The 19,227-nt window shown below is 46.7% G+C and overlaps 1 protein-coding gene across 48 annotated transcripts in view; it reads right to left on the minus strand.

The window, feature by feature from the left end:
• The window catches only part of LOC119134850 (ankyrin-3-like), a 69,349-nt gene that overhangs the window by 18,106 nt on the left and 32,016 nt on the right, over positions 1-19,227 (minus strand). For 22 of the 48 annotated variants that reach the window (XM_037271950.1, XM_037271949.1, XM_037271947.1 and 19 more), the window contains 33 exons: positions 18,907-19,005; positions 18,267-18,452; positions 18,090-18,110; positions 16,432-16,530; positions 15,802-15,900; positions 14,819-14,917; positions 13,917-14,114; positions 13,671-13,769; positions 13,478-13,576; positions 13,299-13,397; positions 13,016-13,213; positions 12,286-12,384; positions 11,538-11,636; positions 11,045-11,242; positions 10,806-10,904; positions 10,624-10,722; positions 10,453-10,551; positions 10,273-10,368; positions 9,755-9,827; positions 9,571-9,627; positions 7,239-7,362; positions 6,330-6,341; positions 4,102-4,204; positions 3,555-3,605; positions 3,051-3,160; positions 2,855-2,887; positions 1,652-1,876; positions 1,376-1,530; positions 1,017-1,228; positions 719-926; positions 557-653; positions 252-480; positions 36-161 (listed from right to left, as the gene is read on the minus strand). In XM_037271950.1, coding sequence (XP_037127845.1) covers positions 36-161; positions 252-480; positions 557-653; positions 719-926; positions 1,017-1,228; positions 1,376-1,530; positions 1,652-1,876; positions 2,855-2,887; positions 3,051-3,160; positions 3,555-3,605; positions 4,102-4,204; positions 6,330-6,341; positions 7,239-7,362; positions 9,571-9,627; positions 9,755-9,827; positions 10,273-10,368; positions 10,453-10,551; positions 10,624-10,722; positions 10,806-10,904; positions 11,045-11,242; positions 11,538-11,636; positions 12,286-12,384; positions 13,016-13,213; positions 13,299-13,397; positions 13,478-13,576; positions 13,671-13,769; positions 13,917-14,114; positions 14,819-14,917; positions 15,802-15,900; positions 16,432-16,530; positions 18,090-18,110; positions 18,267-18,452; positions 18,907-19,005 — 3,900 coding nt within the window. Of the gene's footprint in view, positions 1-35; positions 162-251; positions 481-556; positions 654-718; positions 927-1,016; positions 1,229-1,375; positions 1,531-1,651; positions 1,877-2,854; positions 2,888-3,050; positions 3,161-3,554; positions 3,606-4,101; positions 4,205-6,329; positions 6,342-7,238; positions 7,363-7,703; positions 8,394-8,453; positions 8,846-9,570; positions 9,628-9,754; positions 9,828-10,272; positions 10,369-10,452; positions 10,552-10,623; positions 10,723-10,805; positions 10,905-11,044; positions 11,243-11,537; positions 11,637-12,285; positions 12,385-13,015; positions 13,214-13,298; positions 13,398-13,477; positions 13,577-13,670; positions 13,770-13,916; positions 14,115-14,818; positions 14,918-15,801; positions 15,901-16,431; positions 16,531-18,089; positions 18,111-18,266; positions 18,453-18,906; positions 19,006-19,227 lie in introns of those variants that run through there. The other 26 variants (XM_037271970.1, XM_037271962.1, XM_037271984.1 and 23 more) reach the window with 22 other exon arrangements.

A 19,227-nucleotide genomic window follows, 5' to 3' on the forward strand; every position in this document is an offset into this window, starting at 1 on the left:
ATAATTTTGAAAAAACGACAACAAAAAACTCGTACCTTCACATTGAATGGAAGTCTGTTCTCCTTGAAAGAGTAAAAATTAAATACAAGCTGCTGTCCACTTTTGGTCAGCGGAGACAAGTTGCCATAGCAGTCCACATGGATAGGCTTCCCCTCCAGAACCTGAACCAGGACGATGACATGTTGACACCTCTTAATAATCAAATCAGATTTGGGGCCACTCAAGTCGGGTCAAATTTGGGGAAGTCCCACCTCAATGTCTTTACTGCGGGCCACCTCCTCAAAGTTCTCCTGCTGCTCGAGAGTCTTGTCCACTTTGTCGTCCGTCATGCAGAAGCAGCGGAGGCGCGCCTCCACCGGGTCATTCATTTTGGCAAACACCACAAATTTGGCCAGGTACGGCACGCAGATCAGCTCCCGGTATAACTGAGACGCCAGACCCACCGTCTCAGGAATCTGGTGACAGTCTGCGAGCCAGAACCTGGGAGGAGAGAGAATATGTTACACAATATGAAGAATAGTGGATCTGATGGTCTCACAAATTGATTGTGTCGTACCTGGCCGACACATTTGTGGTAAAGGAGACGCAATCGGTCACGAAGGAAAGCGGCGTGGTCCCTGTGATGTCTTCCCACTGGGCGGGGGACGTCCCTCCTGTGCAAGGCAAAGAACATGAGTGCTCGCTCTCTTTAGGTCTAATCATGTCAAGATGGCCGTGCCTGTAATGCTGCAGAGCAAACGCAGGCAAGGCGTCGCGTCGCCGCGGTGGCCGGTGGGGTGGCCTTCCGCCTGGCGGGGCGGGACGGGGATGGTCATGGTGATTGGCTTGTGGAACTTCCTCCTCCTGGGCTCCACGGTGACAATTGGGCTGAAGGTGGCTCGGTTCCCTAGGACCGCTCTCACCATGTCATCGGGAAGAGGCTGAGCCTAAAAGGGAGGCGGGGAATGGGTCATACCTTGACTTCTGAGTTGGGCTCAACTACCCAAGTCGTAGGTCTGTGATGATGTCATACGAACCTGCAAGCCGACACGGATCTTCTTGGTGAGCGCCCCCTGCGGGAAGGAGGCCTGAACCATGGGCACAGTGCTACTGGACAGGACGCCGCCGTCAGGACCCATGTGGTTGGATTCCTGCTTGATTCTCGACACCACGGCAAAATACTGAGGGAAGTCTCGGCTCACGATGCGGCAGATGCGCTTCTTCTCCAATTCGGCAGGGCTATCCAATTCTGCAACATGACCATCGGGAGCTGAGATGAGGGAACAGCTTGAGCAGCGACATATGACTACGTAGTTATGTGGCACAAGAAGGAACACTCAGTCACGCTGTACTTTCTGGTTTTAACGTGGACGCTCTCATAGTAGCGTCCCTTTACCTTCGTCCATGCCGGTCAGCAGCTCCGTAAGTTCCTCTGGCGTGGACTCAAACTGGTGCTCCCGCCACGTGTCGCCGTTGTCACTCCTCAACACAATCAGTTCTCGTTCCTTCCCCCGCATGGAGCCGAAATGAGGGATCTCCACAATCACGGGACTAGTGAGCACAAGGTCCAAATTTTAGGCTGCTTGTCCTCAAGGTTAGCGATGTCACATTTTTAAAAGCCAGCTTTTGAGCACGTATTTTCTCCAGTCGTAACAATAACAATGAAGCCTACCCAAGGAACTGAGCCCCGGCCGGGCCGACCTCCACGAGTCTGCTGACCAGGCCTTCCCCTTCCACCATGGGCGGCGGGTAGGCCAGTTTATGCCTCTTGGCCAGGCGACAGGTGATGCGAGTGGGCGCCGTGCACTTCCTGGGCGGGATGATGATGCGCATGCCGTTATGGCGGCTGCCCCTCATGGACCCGCCGCGCGCATCCACCATGAAGCTGACCAGGAACCTGCGGGACAACCGAGAAGAGCTGTAAGAGGCTGAGGAAGAAGACACCCGGGCAAAGACGGACACAAGCCATGGACAAAAAAGTGAGGACCATCCCCCATGCTGTGATCACTGGACACCCAAACACGGAACGGAAACCAGAGAAGAAGATAATGGAAAAGCGCCAGACGCGACAAAAGAAAGGTGCTTTGAGTTCCGAGAGCTGGCTCACGCCTCAAATTGAGAGGAAACTAAAGAGCGATGGCGTTTCATTCAGTTTGGAGGCAAGAGGTGAGATTGACGCCAGTGTTTCGGATCCTCGAAAGCAGCCATCAGTGATCAAATATTCACACACCTGCACATGTACAGCCACTGTTTGACTCCTTGTCAGAACATAGCACAATGTGCAAAAGTATTAAAACAAACAAAAGGACGTTCATTGAAATTTCAGTTAAGATCATGTGTAAAAGTTTGAGTGCAGTTGAAGATTCAATCAGGAATTTCACCTGAAAGCTCCACATGCCAAATGTTTTGTGAGTTGTCTGTCCTGTCGGCAAGATGACGGATACGTGGAGAAATGAGTCAAGTACAGTAATCCCCCGCTTTATCACAGTGTGCTTACAATTTATTTTAGGTGTTTACGTGACTTTAAAAAGTGTGCAAAGCGGGTATTTTGAAACTGCAGAAAATTCTTTCTTAGTGTTCACAGATTTACAAATGCTTCTGGAATGGGGGATCACTGTATAAATTCTTCCTGTGAGGTTTTTTTTTCTGTAAATGCAGTATAAGATTATTGGTGTACTCTGTAAGAGAAAATCAAGTACACAAAGATGACACGCGTGTACTAAGAAATGCAAATGAAACACCACAGCACACGGATGAGTGGGAGGAAAAAGGGAATGTCGGGAAAGGCAGCGGTGAATAAGTGAGTGACATCACTGAGGGGGCGGGGGAAGAGGGGGGGAGTCACGAGTTACAGAGCAGCCAGCTCAGTCTTCACCTGGAGTCATACTGAGGGAGCGGGGAGGAGAAGCTGTAAAATAAACACATGGAGACAATGCAGGGGGAGGCAGAAGCCCCGAAACCTCGTTTTAGTATCAAGGCTGACAACCGCTGTCGGGATCTATGGTGACAAAACACAAACACGCCACCGGGACGGAAAGCAGAACACAATGACTGGGAGTCGACGCTCTTACCCAGAGTGGATGGGGCTGGACGCCATGTTGTGGCCGTGGTCCACCGTGTCCGGGGTCCAGCTGTAGCGTCGCAGGCACTCATGGTTGTATTCGTGGGTCACGGCCAGGTGCTGCAAACAGAGAGGTAGGGGCGAGTGAGCAGAGCGGACGACGAAGACGGGGGAGTCGGTGTGAAGAACGTGAGGAAGAAGAATATTGTTGAAAAGTTCTTTGATTTCAGTGGTTCAGTTCAAAAAGGCAAGTGAGGCCAATTGCTACATTCAAAATAATTGTGTTTCTTCCTTCTACTTTTTAGTTTCATTGGTTCTTTGAAAAACTTTGTGCAGTGAATATTTTTGAGTTTCACTATTTGAATTGCAAAACTGCAAAAAAAACAATATTCCAATTCATTCAGATGCATCAGCACATGATGATAATGTGTGTGACAGAAACAAGCATGGGTGAGCGAAGAATGAACGTGGGAGACCTGGAAATAATGACGTGAACTTATTATTATTTTGATACCTTATTTAGTGGGTCGACCAGGTAGGAAATGTCTTTACAGACACTCTGAAGCTTCAGGAAGAAGGAAGAGTCAAGAGTTGCACTTTATCACAAACTATGTTTGCTTTACAATGAAAATGACACTGGGTTTACAATCAAACCACACAAAATAACACTTTGTGTATTAGATGTGATTGGACTAGCGTTGATTAAATGACTTTCAAGCTTATCTTGTAAAGGTGATAAATCATGTTGAGTTTATGTTTTGGCTGTGTATAGTTTGGGCTCTTGGGTGATGTCATCTCTTAACTAGCAAGCTACATCGCTGCCACTGTTTATAATTTGAGAGGTTTACAGTTTCTGGTTTAGCTCCTGACCACCAAAAGAACAGTGGCATGGGGAGGGAGCCCTGCAGTGTGCCCTGAGATTTTCCAAAATAACAGACGGGATAGGAGATGATGCGCTATTCTTGTGTTAGCATAAAGTCCAAATTCTAAGTGCTACATACATCCTCTGCAGCTGAACAATAGGCAAAACTAAGCGGAATATATAGAATTGTTTGCTTTACCGTGTCCTTGGTGGGGGCCAAGATCTCCTCGATCATCATGCTGTCCCGGGCGAAGGAGCTCCGGTTGAGGGTGTTGGACCTATCCGAACTGAAGGAGCGGAGGCTAAATGTTACCACCCAAGCCAGCGCCGTGGGGCAACAATAAGCGACCGGCATCAGGGAAACACAACACAGGACAAAAAGCAAGGAATTACGTTATTGCATGCAACCTCCAGGGAACATGTTTTTGGTTTTCATCTAAATGGACGGAGAGTGTCCAGAATGGTAAATTAGAAGGAGGCGAAAAGGGAGATGAGATTCTGGAGAGGCAGGTTATTCAGGGATGGAAATACTACAACTACTACAACTACCACTACTACTACTACAACTACTACAAGGGCTGCATGATATTGGAAAAACACGTGATAGATATTGCCATATTGACGTCATTGCGAACTAAGGAAAGGACATTTTTATCATCTAATGAAATATTTTTCTTTCATGCGGCAAAATTAGTATTCTAATTCTGCAGGCACAACATTTAGTGTTCGCTTTAGCCACTTTGAGTCAGTCCCACACTGCTTTTCTGCCGTATGGTGTACCACAGGGTTCAACTTTAGGGCCCCTGCTGTTTTATTTCCTGCCCCTGGATTCCATTTTAAGGAAGAATGGCATTTCCTTTCACTGCTATGCAGACAACAGTCAAATGTATGTCCCATTAAGCAAAAAGGACACTTTCTCCCAAAGGCTACTTTGTCCTGTATGGGGGAAATCAAATTCTGGATGGCACCAAACGTCTTCAAACTTTTACAGAAAGAACAGAGGTTACAGTGTTTGGTCCCAGTGGTCCTTGTAAATCTCACCCTGCTGGGCCTCAGTCTGAAATGTGGGTATCGATTTGGACAGTAAAGTGACAGTGAATAAATACCACGGCTTTGTTTTAAAACATAAGACCATAGAGAGTTTTATGTGTCTCAAAAGACAAACAACGCAGCCGGTCATTTGTGACAGGGGTCCGGGGGGGGAGGAAAATGCAGAGCTCAGCATGTCGAGCGGGGGCGCAGTTGGGCACAGAGAAGAGCTTTTCTTCACGGCCGCGTTACCCAGCAACTCTGAGCTGCCTAAATGGACACAGTGGCAATTCCCAGTTGGAAGTCTCCCGAGCCAACATCCGTTCAAAGGGTCGTCCTTCCTTTCAAGTGGTTCAATCTGTATCCAGAGTGTCACATCACCTGCCTCTCTCCCGCTTCCGTCCGTTTCTTTCTACAGAACGAGGCTGCGTTCATTCAGCAGCCAGTCCCAACACTTTTCCGTCCTCAAGCATCTCTCCTTCCAACCTTTTTGCATTCATCTTGCCACTAACCAATCTGTCTCCTTTCCTCCCTTGAAGCTTCACTGAACAATTTCCTGCCAACTTGACAAATCACAAGCCATTCTTTATGAAGCTACTTGTGAACGACAATGGGCATCGGATGAGTTATGTTAACATCGGTGCGGAATATTGAACCAAAAATCCAGAGTCCTCCTGGTGACTGCCGCGGCATATTCACTGATTTATGACCCGTGCAACTTGCGACTTTGTTTACAGCTTGGCTGCCTTTCAACAAGGTCCCCTCTGTTTCTCTTTCAGACACTATTTCACTAGTCGCCACACTCTATTACAGTATGTCTAGCAAAACTGCCGGTGTCAAAGTCACGTAAGAAAAGGCAAAGAAAGGCCATCGATTTCGACACCATGATAATCGTAATCCGGCTCTACGGGGGCGAGAGGAAAGTTAATGGGATTGGAAAAGCTTTAGCTAGCCTGCTACACTGCCGCTAAGCTGCTAACAGATGGTAGCTACAAGTCAAACTGCATCGAAAAGCGACTGAGTGCCCCGACCAGAGCCGCAAAAAAACCCAAAAAACCTGAAACAATTCCTGCCCTTAACTTGTGTCCCTGGAAGTTGCCGCTTGAAAGAAAGCCACGTCAACATTATAGGATGAGTGTGCAAAACTCAAAAAGGTTCGGGTAAAACAGTTAATGCAGCTTTTTTTTCCAGTACGGATGATGAATCAGGTAAACAAGTGAGGGGGAATAAGGTCATCACAACATTGCAAAATAGGGACAAAACTACCACAAACAAACACCGGGGGACACGGGAGGGAAGCTCTCAGTTTGCGTTAAGGGGATTTGTGTGAGTTTAGGAGAGGGTGATACGGGACGCCATTCACAACTAAAGACTCCTACAACAAGATTCTCGTCTTACCTGATTCTAGGGCTAGAGCGAAAGTTGGTGCAGGGGAAAGAAAAGATAGCAGAATGTCAAGCAAAGTCGGAGAAACCTAAATGTGTGTTGTCAGTGTGGAAGGCACAGAAAGGAAAAAGAAGTTCTTCATACTTTAGTCAATCAATTCAACAACAGAACACGTAAGGCAGATGGATTTATCATGAAGTTTACATTTTAACAAAATGAAATTGAGGTAGGCCTGCACAATCTGACAAAATCACAATGGTATGAAAAATAGTGGTAACCTTAGAGCCACACAGTGATAATTAGGGGTATTTTTCTTTTTTGCGCATGTGATCATCAACACCAATTTTAGCCGGCACGAAATGATTTTACAACTAATGAGGCTGTTGCCAAACACAATCATGATGCAGTGCAGTTGCGCATCACAGCATATGCACTGCATCTCATTACTGTGCAGGTGTACCAAATCCTGTGGCCCGTCTCAGAACTATTTCCAGTTGCGCCCCCAGAGCCTTGTTTACACGAAAAAACGTGTTTTCCAAACTCAGATCTGTAATCCACTTCTTGCCCCGATTTGTTTTGATCACTCTGACCATCCACAGTGTGTCAGTGGTGTTTTTCACTGCGGCGTTTCTTCTGATTTAGGATCGAGGAGCAGTCCACAGGAAACAGTATTCAGCTCATTTATTACTCTAATTGGGGCAACTTTAAAACTCCGCAATTGAATGAGGCCACGTAAATAAAATGCTGAATCATTTTATCGGTTCCGATCATAAGATGGCAACTTTCCAACAATGTACCAGTGCACACTGTTGTTCCACCAGTTGTCATACATTTGCTATGTGCACCAAGCAGTGATGTAATGTTTTATCCATTCTTCTTCTCCTGCATTTTCATCTTAGCAAATGACAAATAGATGCCTACCTGGCCGAGCGGGCGCCGATGCTGAAGCCCATGTAGCCCTCCTGAGGGAGGGAGTCATCCCCCAACTCTTTGAGGTCCTGGGGCCGCAGGTACTTGTCCGTGTCGCAGGTTATGGCATCCTCACCTGACGGAGAGATGGCAATAGCGCCGTGAAATGTTTAAAGCAGAAAGGTAGTCCCTTATCATTTTTTAATCATACTGGAGGCCTCAGGACATTTATCTGCACCATTTATTGCTGAATGCATCTGCAGGGCCTACTGCAACTTTGTTCTTGTTTGATGTTAAAACACCCAAGACCATGCAATGGACAGTAAAACATTACAACATAAAAAAACACATATCAAATAGATAGATCCATTTACATCCAGAGTCACTCTCTACCCTCTCCCTGACAGCGGAGTCACCAACAGCCCCAAGGCGCAAACGGCAAGGTGAGCAGAAAAGTGAAGCAACACCACATCGCACCTCGATCGGCGGACCGGTGAACGATGACACGCCGCTCCACGAAACGGGCGGCGCGGCTAGCGTGCTTGGCTTTCTCCCTCATAGCTGGATGGTGCTTGTGCACCGCGCAGCCCAGCAAACAGTGCGCTCGTTCACCGCAGCCCCTCCCCTCTCGCCTTCGCGAGTGCCGCACTACAATCGTACTCAAGTTCCGCTAGAGCACCACTCGTTGCGTTTCCGGTCTGATATTTCACAATAAAACCTAACAATAATAGTTATTTAACATTAGAAAAAAATGTTCAGACCATGAATTCACCGACACTTTAAAGAAGAACGCAAATGAAATTAGTTTAAGTTCATATTGAATTATTTTTGCCCGTTTGCGTCGACATACGTGTCGTCGTTGGGACGTTTTGGATGATATACTACCGAAAAATGAAGTCACTTTTGCGGTCATGTGAGACATGTTAACGCGAGACGAACATTTTTGTGCCACTGTTCGTTTCGTACAATCTTTCAAGTCGAACGTCATTTTTTATTTTGTGGACTTTCGCTTCCTGTTGACTGGCTGCTATTGTCTTACTTAACTACCCACTGTCCAGTTCACAGAAACGACTTTCAAAAGACATTGTTTTTCCGCATCATTAGTCATTTTCTTCTCTTAACATGCAACGAAAAAATCTCAAATTTACACACCGTATTCAATAAACGTTGTGATACGGTTACGACACGCTTATAGTGAATATATCATTCAATTTTCAGTTGACTTACCGTTCTCCGACGCAGCCATAATTCCTTTTTATTTAGATTTTGCATGTCATTTTAAATCTCAAGGGAAGTTGCCTTTAAACGGTGAAAAAGTCTTCCAAAAATAATTCGTCTCTTGGTGCAAAGGGAGGAGAACGCGTAAAGTCCGGTGACATCTGACGTCTGCAAAGTCCCGAGTTAAATCCCTTAAGAAAAGCTCATCTCGTAGGCTTTAAAGAGGTGACACTCGTCTCCGCAAACGTCTTTTCTGACGCACCAAGAACGTGTCGACCACAAACAAGCACTAACGGTCATCTCTACTTCGACGGCGGAGGAGTTCTGGCCAGAAGCCACAAATGCCAAGTTTTGGCAAAAGAGGGAGGAACCCAATTGAAACCGACGTGAGGAAGTGAACAAGTTGCAAACTTTGCACAAGCGTCCAATTGTGCAATGTGTGATGCACATCACGTATTTAGAAGCATTGAGAGCCTACACACAGATTGTGACCAGCCTGCAGCATAACAAGATTGGCCATCTAACCCAGAAGGATTAAAGCGACTCTTTACATCCACTCTCTCCTCTACACAAGCACACCACCTGTGAATCATTGTACAAGTCTTCAGTCTATCCAGTACCGACGCATACCTGTCATGTCCCCTATCGGTTGACACTACGTACAACACAACTGTTGTCAAGGCAACACATCCGCAAAGCAGCTCATCAATTTTACAAAAGGAAACAAAGCTCAGGAGACCCAAGCATCTCGCTCTTGTTGTTGTTGATATTTGGCAAGGCCTTTGCAGCACTTTAGAACATCTCCAATGCAACAAAAACGCAGGATGACGAAATGGAGATGAAAAAACAAAGGAGCTTTTAGTGGGAAATAACATGCGTGCTGTGTCTGCAAGGAGAGGAACGGAATTTCAGAATAAGTCAGCAGGAGTTCACGTCGGGAGCAAAACTAGCGTCAAATCTGGGAGGTAGATGTTATAATACACTATACGGACAAAAGTATTGAGACAAACGTGTTTGTTGTGAGTACCGTGAAGAGAAAAGTCAAATTTTAAAAGAAGAAGAACCACACACAACAAAGCAAAGCCACAACCAGAGCGGTTTTGACGGCAACCTAATGAGCCGATACCTTCATCGTCATCTGACATGGACTCCTCCTCCAGACTTTCAGGCACATTGGCCCAAACTGTGAGATTTGAATGCATGCGCCGTGACACATGCACACGTGTTAACACATCACAACAAGGCACAGTTTCTATGACAGTACAATCATGCCGTGCAGGAAACAAAACAAAAAACTGTTGTTAGCTTACCTTCGTCATCTGACATGTCCAGGAACTCGTTCATGGTTTCCGGGACGTTGATTTTGTGTTTTTCGGCTGCACTCTGTTAATATTGGAGGGAAAGTAATCGTCAGAGCCAAAATACATGATACAAAACACATGATTTTGTAAAACAAAGATTTTTTCCCCTTTTTGGTCCCATTTTAAATCCATCTATTAGCTTCATCCTAGCCAGCGCTAAGCTAGTTCGTCTTTTCAATTCAAGTTTGCAAGCTCAACTTGGTGCATGGCGTTAGCCGGCCAAATATTACCATTGCTAGCCAGCTGACGGTCAAATATTATACTTTAATATTTTGTTTCAATAACTCAGTTTATTGTTACGTAAACAAAATATTGAAGCACTAATTAAACTGGTCAACAGTTAATTTGTGTCCCTGAGTGTATCTTTGACAATAACGACTTTTATCTAGCATAGCAGGTTTGGTTTTAAGTTTGAAATTCCTTAATTCATAAATATTACAAAATATATTCTTCTTGTTGCGTCTCACCGCAGTATTCAGGTTTTCGTCTGTCACAGGCCTCAGCGTGTCCACCACTGAGATGTAACCAAGGCGACGGGCGATGGCAAGCGCCGTGTTCCCATTCTGTGCAAGAAACACACAGAAAGTTGGTCAGACAGTGACACAGAAAAGAAAAGAATGGAGCTGCGACGGAGCTCTGGGATTAACCGTGGTGAGCTCGTTTGCTGAGGCGCCACGCTGGACCAGGAGGTTGATGATGTGCGTGTGGCCCTGCTGAGCCGCCTGGTGCAGCGGTGTGTAACCATTCTGCGGTGGCAAAAGACACACGGCATGAAGACATCAACAAAACACAACTTTGTCATCTTTATTGTTTTCCACCTTGGTTTTGCTGTTGATTTTGGCGTGATTCTGGAGCAGGAAGTTTGCCATCTTGGCGTTGCCGTAGTGACAAGCCACATGCAGCGGCGTGTAGTCCATCTGTGAGAACCCCAGAGACTTTTATTGAACCGCAGACGTTACTTCAAGCATCTGCTGCGTGCACGCTGGCAGAAAGCCCGTACCTTGGTTTGCGCGTTGACGTCAGCGCCGTGGTTGAGGAGGACTTCCGCAACGTTGACCTTGTCTTCCTGAGCCGCTAAGTGGAGCGGTGTGAGTCCGCTCTGGCCGTGGCACAAAGACAGGCACAATAGGAATGAATACACTTCAGAAAATTGTTGGTCCAAAGAAATTTCATTTGAGACCGTGGCTTTCCTTTTCCACATGACAGGACATGATGAGCACACTTGTTGAGCGACGTTACCTTGTTGCAAATGTTGACGGCAGCGCTCTTGGCTAACAGCAGTGACACCAGGTCCACGCTGCCCTCCTGCGCCGCCAGGTGGATGGGGCTGATGCCCTGCCGCGTCATCGCATTGGTGTCGGCGCCGTACTCCAGCAGCGTGGTGCCGATGTCCATCTGGTTCTTCTTGGCGGCAATATGTAGCGGCGTGTAGCCGTTCTGGCGAAGAGAGAAACGCAGCGTTGGCGTGATCAGCTCTACTATGTCTGACTTTGTTGAACTTTTACATGGTGTGAGGCATTATTTAAAAGCTAAATGGATTTTAGGCTAAATTTAAATTTTTAATGACACGGATATAGGTGGACTTGGATGAGGTGACTTGACGACACATCACCATCAGCAATGAGCACAAACGTGAGCTAATGCGCAATGGAAGAAATGAGAGCGATGTGATTTGGATGCGATACGGACACACACAGCGGCCCCTCCCGTCACAGTTGCGTGTTGCGTGTACCTTGGCGGCGGCGTGCGGGGAAGCTCCCTGATCCAGCAACAGCAGGGCTACTCTCTGATTATCGTAGTGAGCGGCTACATGCAGCGGAGTTAGCCCGCTCTGAAATGGCCCACAGGCACGCACACACACAGCAGCAGGTTAATAGATAGGACTGAATGGAGACGTGCACAAACGTGACAGGAGCCAGAAAAGACACATGGCACAGTTGAAGACTTTTGTGTAGGTCGTGTGGGTTCATGCAAACATTGAGAAGAAATCAGAACATTCAGCAGAAGACAGATGAATGAATGATTGACTGCATGATCATCAATTCAAATGAGGTTCTCATATGTCAAAATGGGCGACTCCTCCTTTCCTCATCATAACAACGGCTCACAGTTCAATAATGCTTCCCCACATTTTTGGACGACGCCAACACAACATTCCACACGCTCGACAGTGAGCTTGACTGAGTCACCGTGTGTGTGTGCTGCATCACGTCGGAATGTGCTCAACACTTTGACGATGGGAAAGAAAAATAATCTGTGGTATTTTCGACCAGAGTTCAACGTGGGAGGAAAATCTCGTAAACGAAAAAAATTGCTGAGTCATTAAATAGAAGCATCGTGAATTATCATGAATGACTGATCTTATGTGCCGCTAAATGCTAACAGATTTTGACCAATTCATCAGCCATGAAGAAGACTCCCCAAAGAGAGCCTTAGTGGCCTCTAACTCGTCTTTTGGTCTTTTTTAATAGACTCCTCACCTTGCCAGCAGCGTCAGGCGCAGCCCTCTTCTGCAGGAGCAGACTGGCTACCTCCATCTTGCCGTATTTGGCGGCCACGTGCAGCGGACTGAAGCCTTTCTGTTGGGACGTACAACACCATAAAAGTCAGATTTAGCTGGAAAGTGCATTTGAAATCTTGAAAAAAACAATTTCGTGTTGTCTTATTTTGAAAAGCTACCAGTGCTGTACTTCCTCATGTCCACTTGATTAAGGTGCAGATATTTTTTCCAAAAGAATGTGGAACCCCAGCAGGTTGTGAAGCACCTGACCTATTTTCCTACTTCCACTGTAACTCCAAATTTCAAATGACAAACATCTGGATATGAAAATTGTGTCAAGCTTTGCAATCACTGACATGAATAATGCAAAGATGGCCGTCTGACGCTGACATCATTTCCTTGGAACGGCTGACTCGAGTGATGTCCCGAAAGATAATGTGTGTATGTGTGTGTGTTACTGTGTAATTGGGTGTGTGCACACCAAGGGGTTTACCCTCCATTAATCTGCTCCACTGACAGAGGTCACCTTCATGAAAAGCCCCCCTAAGCAACATTGCCCGCACACACACGGAAACCACTTCCATTAAAAAATGTCCTTCACAGCTTATGACCTCCCTCGGTGGAATTCGCCAATTGGGAAACTACTCATGGGAAAGACCCCAACAGAGGAAAAACGGAATGTTCTCGTAGCTCTAACATATTTTTTTTACCTTTGTGGAGGAAGCCAGAGAGGCTCCGTTCTCCAGGAGCATGGTGGCGACATCCTGATGGCCTTCGCGGGCCGCCAGGTGCAGCGGCGTGTAGCCTGAGGTGGTGGCGGCGTTGGCCGAGGCGCCGCACTGCAGCAGCTGCTGCACGATGTCCACCTTGCCCAGACGACTGGAGATGTGCAGCGCCGTCTGGTCATCCTGAAATTGAATTTGATTTGAATACTCGACTTTACAGCAAGTCTTCAAATGGCAGGTTTTTGCGATATGAAAAAGAACTGCACACCTTGGACTTGGTCTCCACTTTGGCCCCGTTCTTGAGCAGGTACCGAACCACGTCGGCCTGGCCTGCCCTGGCTGCCATGTGGAGCGCCGTCTCGCCCCTCTAGATGATGACGGTCGGATTTTGAGCAAAAAAGCCGCACACTTTTTCAACAGAGAACAATGCAGTGACGATTCTCTCACCACGTTAGTGGTGTTGGGTGAAGCTCCGTGATGGGTGAGCGCGTGGACGATGTTCTCGTGACCCATGAAGGCTGCCACGTGGATTGGTGTCAGGCCAGACTGCAAAGAAACATATGCAAGTAAGTGTGAGAATATAAATAACCACTTCAACTTTGATGTCTGTTAGAAATGACTAAAGACACGTGAGCAGCACCTCGGTTACGGCCTGGATGGACGCTCCGTGCTTCAGCAGCAGCTCCATCACTTTTACTCTGTTCTTCTTGCAGGCGATATGAAGCGGGGTGAAACCGTTCTGTGGAGAAATCAAAAGGCTTAGCGAGTATGCAACCGCGAGAATTCCCACAATTGGGAGAGATCCGGTACAATGGCTATTTCAAGAATGAAGCTAATTATGCTAGTTTAAATTAGCGCTTCCAAGTCGACCCCTCCCCTGTCCTACCAGGGCCTTGGCGTTGGGGTTGGCCTTCTTGTCCACGATGAGCTTAGCCACCTTGTAGTGCCCGCAGTGGGCGGCCACGTGCAGCGCTGTCAGGTAGTCGTTGGTGACGTCGTCCACCGGCACGTCGTGCTGCAGCAACAGCTGCACGCAGTTCAGGTGGTCGCCCTGAGTGGCCATGTGGAGCGGCGACAGGCCGTTCTGAGGTGGGATGGAGAGGAAGCGACAGGGGGGGAAGCGAAAGAGAGAGAAACACGGAAACATAGACGGATGGACAGACAGACGGACAGCAAGTCAGTCAGGCGGACATCAGGTGACTGTGATCGATCGGGAGGCTGCGGGAGCATTGTTATAACGAGGGCATTACAACAATGTCTACGCGGTTACATTGGTGGTCCCGCCAGGTCAAAGTGGACGTGGTGAGTTCGGGTCGGACGGATGTGGCCGGGGACGGTGCCACACCACGTCGCCACGGCAACAATAAAAGCGCTGCTATGTGACTGGAAAGGTGTGGTGAAGAGAGCTAATTCATTCACTGCTACTGACTGTTACTGACAAGGTGGACAAATCTCACAAACGGACAGTGGTACCTTGAATTATAAAACCAAACACAACAGAATTTTGTTTGTGGTCCTGACAATTATTTTGTGTACAGTTGATAACTATTGTTGCGTAACAATTGTTTGTACCGGAAGTGTTTCAGCACAGACTACCTGTTCACTGCCGCCATCCCACAAAAAATTCAAGTTCATTCTTACGTGTAAAATTCCTATTTGCAAAGCGACAAATCAAGCGAGCAACTTGAAAAACACACAAGTCAAGGTACCACTGTAATCTGGTATGCAGCTGCCCATGAGCTGGAAAACAAACTCTAATCTTTGAAACCTTCCCAGAGCCGCTCCTACCTTAGTCTTGGACAAGATGGGAGCGCCTCTGTCCAGCAGGATTTCCACCACCTGTGCATGACCGCTTCTCGCCCCACAGTGAAGAGGAGTCAGACCGTCCTGCCGATAGAACAGGGGGGGGGTTAGCAGGGCATTTGTGATGATGCCAGCATCAAGCTAGCTGACAGTAAGTCAAAGTTGTTTGGGGTTTTTTCTCAATAAAATACACGTAATTCTCAATTTCACGTTTAGCTTGACAGTAAACTTAAACAGGAAGTGGTATTAAAAAGCTGTAAGCTTATTTTTGGAAGATGGCCACAGCCACCAATGGCCACCATCTAGCGCTGCCCCTGATGTCAAGCCACTACTTTAATTAAAGACAAATAAAGTACTGTATATTATACTGAAGGTGGCTCGGTGGCGCACTGGGTAGCACGTCCGCCTCACAGTTAGGAGGGTGCGGGTTCGATTCCACCTCCGGCCCTCCCTGTGTGGAGTTTGCATGTTCTCCCCGGGCCTGCGTGGGTTTTCTCCGGGCACTCCGGTTTCCTCCCACATCCCAAAAACATGCTTGGTAGGCCGATTGGCGACTCCACATTGTCCCTAGGTATGAGTGCGAGTGCAAATGGTTGTTTGTCTCTGTGTGCCCTGCGATTGGCTGGCAACCGGTTCAGGGTGTCCCCCGCCTACTGCGCGATGACGGCTGGGATAGGCTCCGGCACTCCCGCAACCCCCGTGGGGACTAAGCGGTTCAGAAAATGGATGGATGGATATTATACTGAATTCATATTACGACACATTGAATGATAACATTGGGTTTGGCAATGAACAAAAATTTTTCACTGGGGTCAAAAAGGTGATTTTTACTAGAGAAGTACCCTATGAAGGGTTATTAAATATAATGGTTGGTGTTTTTGAATGTATCCCCACATCTGCGTTAAAAACCCAGTGGGACTTGATAAAACATCACCGGTCTCCCATTATGACAAGAATCATGCTGTCACCTTGGTCTTGGCGTCTATTTTGGAGCCTCGGTCCAGTAGCAGCTTGACCATGTTGCTGTTGCCCCTTTTAGAGGCCACGTGGAGGGGCGTGATGTCATTCTGAAGACAGGGAAAGAGGCCATGGCAAATTAGTACTACAAGAAACAATGGTTCATTATCAGCGAGTCACTAAAACAAACATTGCGTGGCGCTTAATGACTATGATAACGACACAAGTGCTGCTATTCCCATCTGCAGGCTTCCTCCTTCTACAGATACAACATGTGATTAATGCCAGAAAGCGGCACACACCTCCAAACATTAGCTGATGTCATTGTGGACCTTTGCTGACTCCGCTAAACTCATGTCAAATTTGCACCTCCTAAAAAAATATATTTATACCAAATTTATTCAGTATATTTTGGAACTTGAGTTCAACCCACTTTTGTGTTTTTTTATTTATTTTTTATTTCATTAGACTGTAAACTATCATTAAGTTATGTTTAACTATGATCAAACCCTCTTGCTTTCATTATGTATCTTGTAATTTTCGAGGGTAAACCATTTCATTCATTCATGAGGAATCTTGATTGATGGACGGAGACGGGATGCAGTTCACCTTCCAGACAGCAGAGGTCGCACTAAACTCACCCTGGCCATGAAGTCCACAGCGGCCCCTCGGTTCAAAAGCAGCGTGGCCACGTTAATGTTGCCATAGTGGGCTGCGATGTGAAGTGGGGTGAAGCCACTCTGATTGGAACACACACACAAACAAAAGTGAAAACACATTGTAATACAAATCATAAAAAAAAACACAAATCCGTGCCAACAAGATATATGTATACTGCAACTGTACTTTAATACACATCATAGTGTAAATGTTTGATAAGGTGAAATCTAATTTAGATGTTTGGTTGAGATGCCTAAACTGACCCTGCAAATGAACACAACATCGTGAATATGAGTCATTTCCTGGCTTAGTGAACGACAGCTGTCCAAATGACACAACAGCTCCGTGAGTGCTGTGTAATCATTCCACATTACTGAGAATCCAGGGGAAAGGAGGTGTTTGCTGACGGATATCTTGTTCAAACAATGGAGGCAAAGAAAAATAAAATAATGATTTGAATTCAAACAGACCGTGTCAAAACATTCTTCTCTTTTTTTCTTTACAATTTTTGGATACGTTTCCACACAAAGACATCGGAGTGCCAAATTAACAAGGCCGGTGTTAACATAGCAGCAAAGCTATTCTGGTACCACGCAAAATGCTTTTGGCAACTCCAATTTGCATTTCCCTTGGAAATTGCGTGTGAACGCTGAGAGTCGCCAAAGCCAAAAATGCCAAAGACGCAAATGAATTGATAGAATGTCAAAGGAATTGGCAGGTCCCGTGTGAACAAACCCTCTTGTGGGATTCCAATAATTAGGAACAGATCAGAAAGTGGGCCAAGCTGACGATCCTTTGCTTTGAAAAACCTGCACATTCTCTTCGACAGCATTGGCATTATGAGGGGTAAATGCAAGCTCAAATATAACGAGACAAATTAAAGCTGCAACAAACCAAATTTGGACACCATAAAATCTAGAGTTTAATTTAGTTGTCTAGGATGGCCGCTTCTTTTTGGGTCTTATTATTTCCCAACTCCCCAGTTGGAATTTGTCAACATTCGAGCACTGGAATTCACTTCAACATGGCTGTCCTAAACCTAAAATGGTTGACTTAGTGTTCATAACTTTTATGGATCCTATCATGTCCACCCAATTCTATGTCCATCAGTGAAACTGGTGTAAATGCTCTTCTCTCAGCATTCACACACCAAATGTAAAGCTTAGCCTAGCATCAACTAACATCATCTGTTGCCATGCGGGTTGAGGGCAAGCTACTGCTGATAACCGCTCGACATGCTCCACATACTGGTTATCATATTAATCAGTTTCATGGGTCGCGGGATTATGACAATTAAGTCGATTTTGAGACTCAAATCTTTTTGCCCCAAAATTACAGCCGAAGCTTCCATTTTAGGGCACCATGAAACCGTTAAGGAGAGCTTCAATACCCCAAAGTACAGCCAAAAGGCAGCAAAACATGCGCCATTGATCCAGTCTAGTCTCTTTGTGAGACTATCTGCTAACATGAGTGAAGACATGGAAGGGGAGAAGGATGGCGCTACATGGAAACAAGGAGTGGGACAAAGGGGATTCAAAACCGCAGTAAGTTGAGGGGACTGTTTTGGGGGAGGTTTCTTTTTTTTCAGACTGGTTATGAGCTGAGATGGAGAGACTTTATGTACAGAGTTGAGGAGTACCTCTGTTGTTCTATTCATCATCTACAAAGTCAGCCAAGAGAGGAGAGAATGTGGAGTTAGTGAGGAAAACGACAAGGGCCTCCATTGTGAGCGGAGAACTTGAGAAGTTCCTCAAAAGTGGTTGCAAGTCATAAAAAAAATCAACAACACACAAACTGTCCCACGTGGGTGCCTCACCTTGGACTCCACGTCGGCGTTGTGGTCATTCTGGAGGAGCAGTGCGGCGGCCTTAGTGTCGTCCTTACGGGCAGCGATGTGCAGGGCGGGCAGACGCACTTTGCCCTTGGTGTCGTTCTCCAGAAGCAAGGAGACCACTTGGTCGTGGCCCTGCTGGAGGGCCACTGCCAGAGGGGTGAAGCCATCCTGCGCACAGTCCAAAGTCAAAACGAGCAAGTTGCTGAACGTCACGAGGTGATCATTAGCTCAAACACTAGCAGCTGACTAGTCGCTAACAGCTAGCTGGTCAACCTAATGGAAATCCCTTCCCCGTATGTATTTAAACAATGAAAGTGCAAGAGATTGACTTGTCCGGATCCCTCGGCTATTTAATTAACCACATCGGTCTTCTGTGACGTTTAAATGCGTAGCATTTGTGTGTGTCCGCACGAGCTGAACGACGTTAAATCGGAGCCGAGATCACCATTAAGACAGCTCAAGGTCACTCTATCTTTGAGCAGTCGATGAAACTGGGCCGAGAACCGTAAAATGGAAATCGGAATAGATAAGATCGGACAAGTTGGACGGTTAGATCGGTGGTATCGAAACTACGGCTCGGGGACCGTTTGTGGCTTGTTGTCCAATTTTTTGTGTGCTGTACCTCGGTGGCCATACTCTGACTTGCGCTGTTCTCCAGAAGGAAGCGCACCACCTCCAGATGATTCTCCTGGGATGCCATGTACAGAGGAGTGAAGCCATTCTGCAGCACAGACAAAACAGAACCACAGACCTTCAGAACTGATCTTGGAAAGCACAACGCCCGCTGTGAGATCCATCAAAGCACACCTGGCAATGCTTTCCTTCATATGTGTGGGATCCCATTTAAAAAAACAAATCAGTTGAGATGTTAAAAATTGGAGTACATAGAGCATGAGCAGCTAGCAAATTGAAAGTCCACGCAAGCTAACAACCGGCTTCCCAC

This window comes from Syngnathus acus, chromosome 15 (assembly GCF_901709675.1).
Source record: "Syngnathus acus chromosome 15, fSynAcu1.2, whole genome shotgun sequence".
NCBI classification, from domain to species: Eukaryota; Metazoa; Chordata; class Actinopteri; order Syngnathiformes; family Syngnathidae; genus Syngnathus; species Syngnathus acus.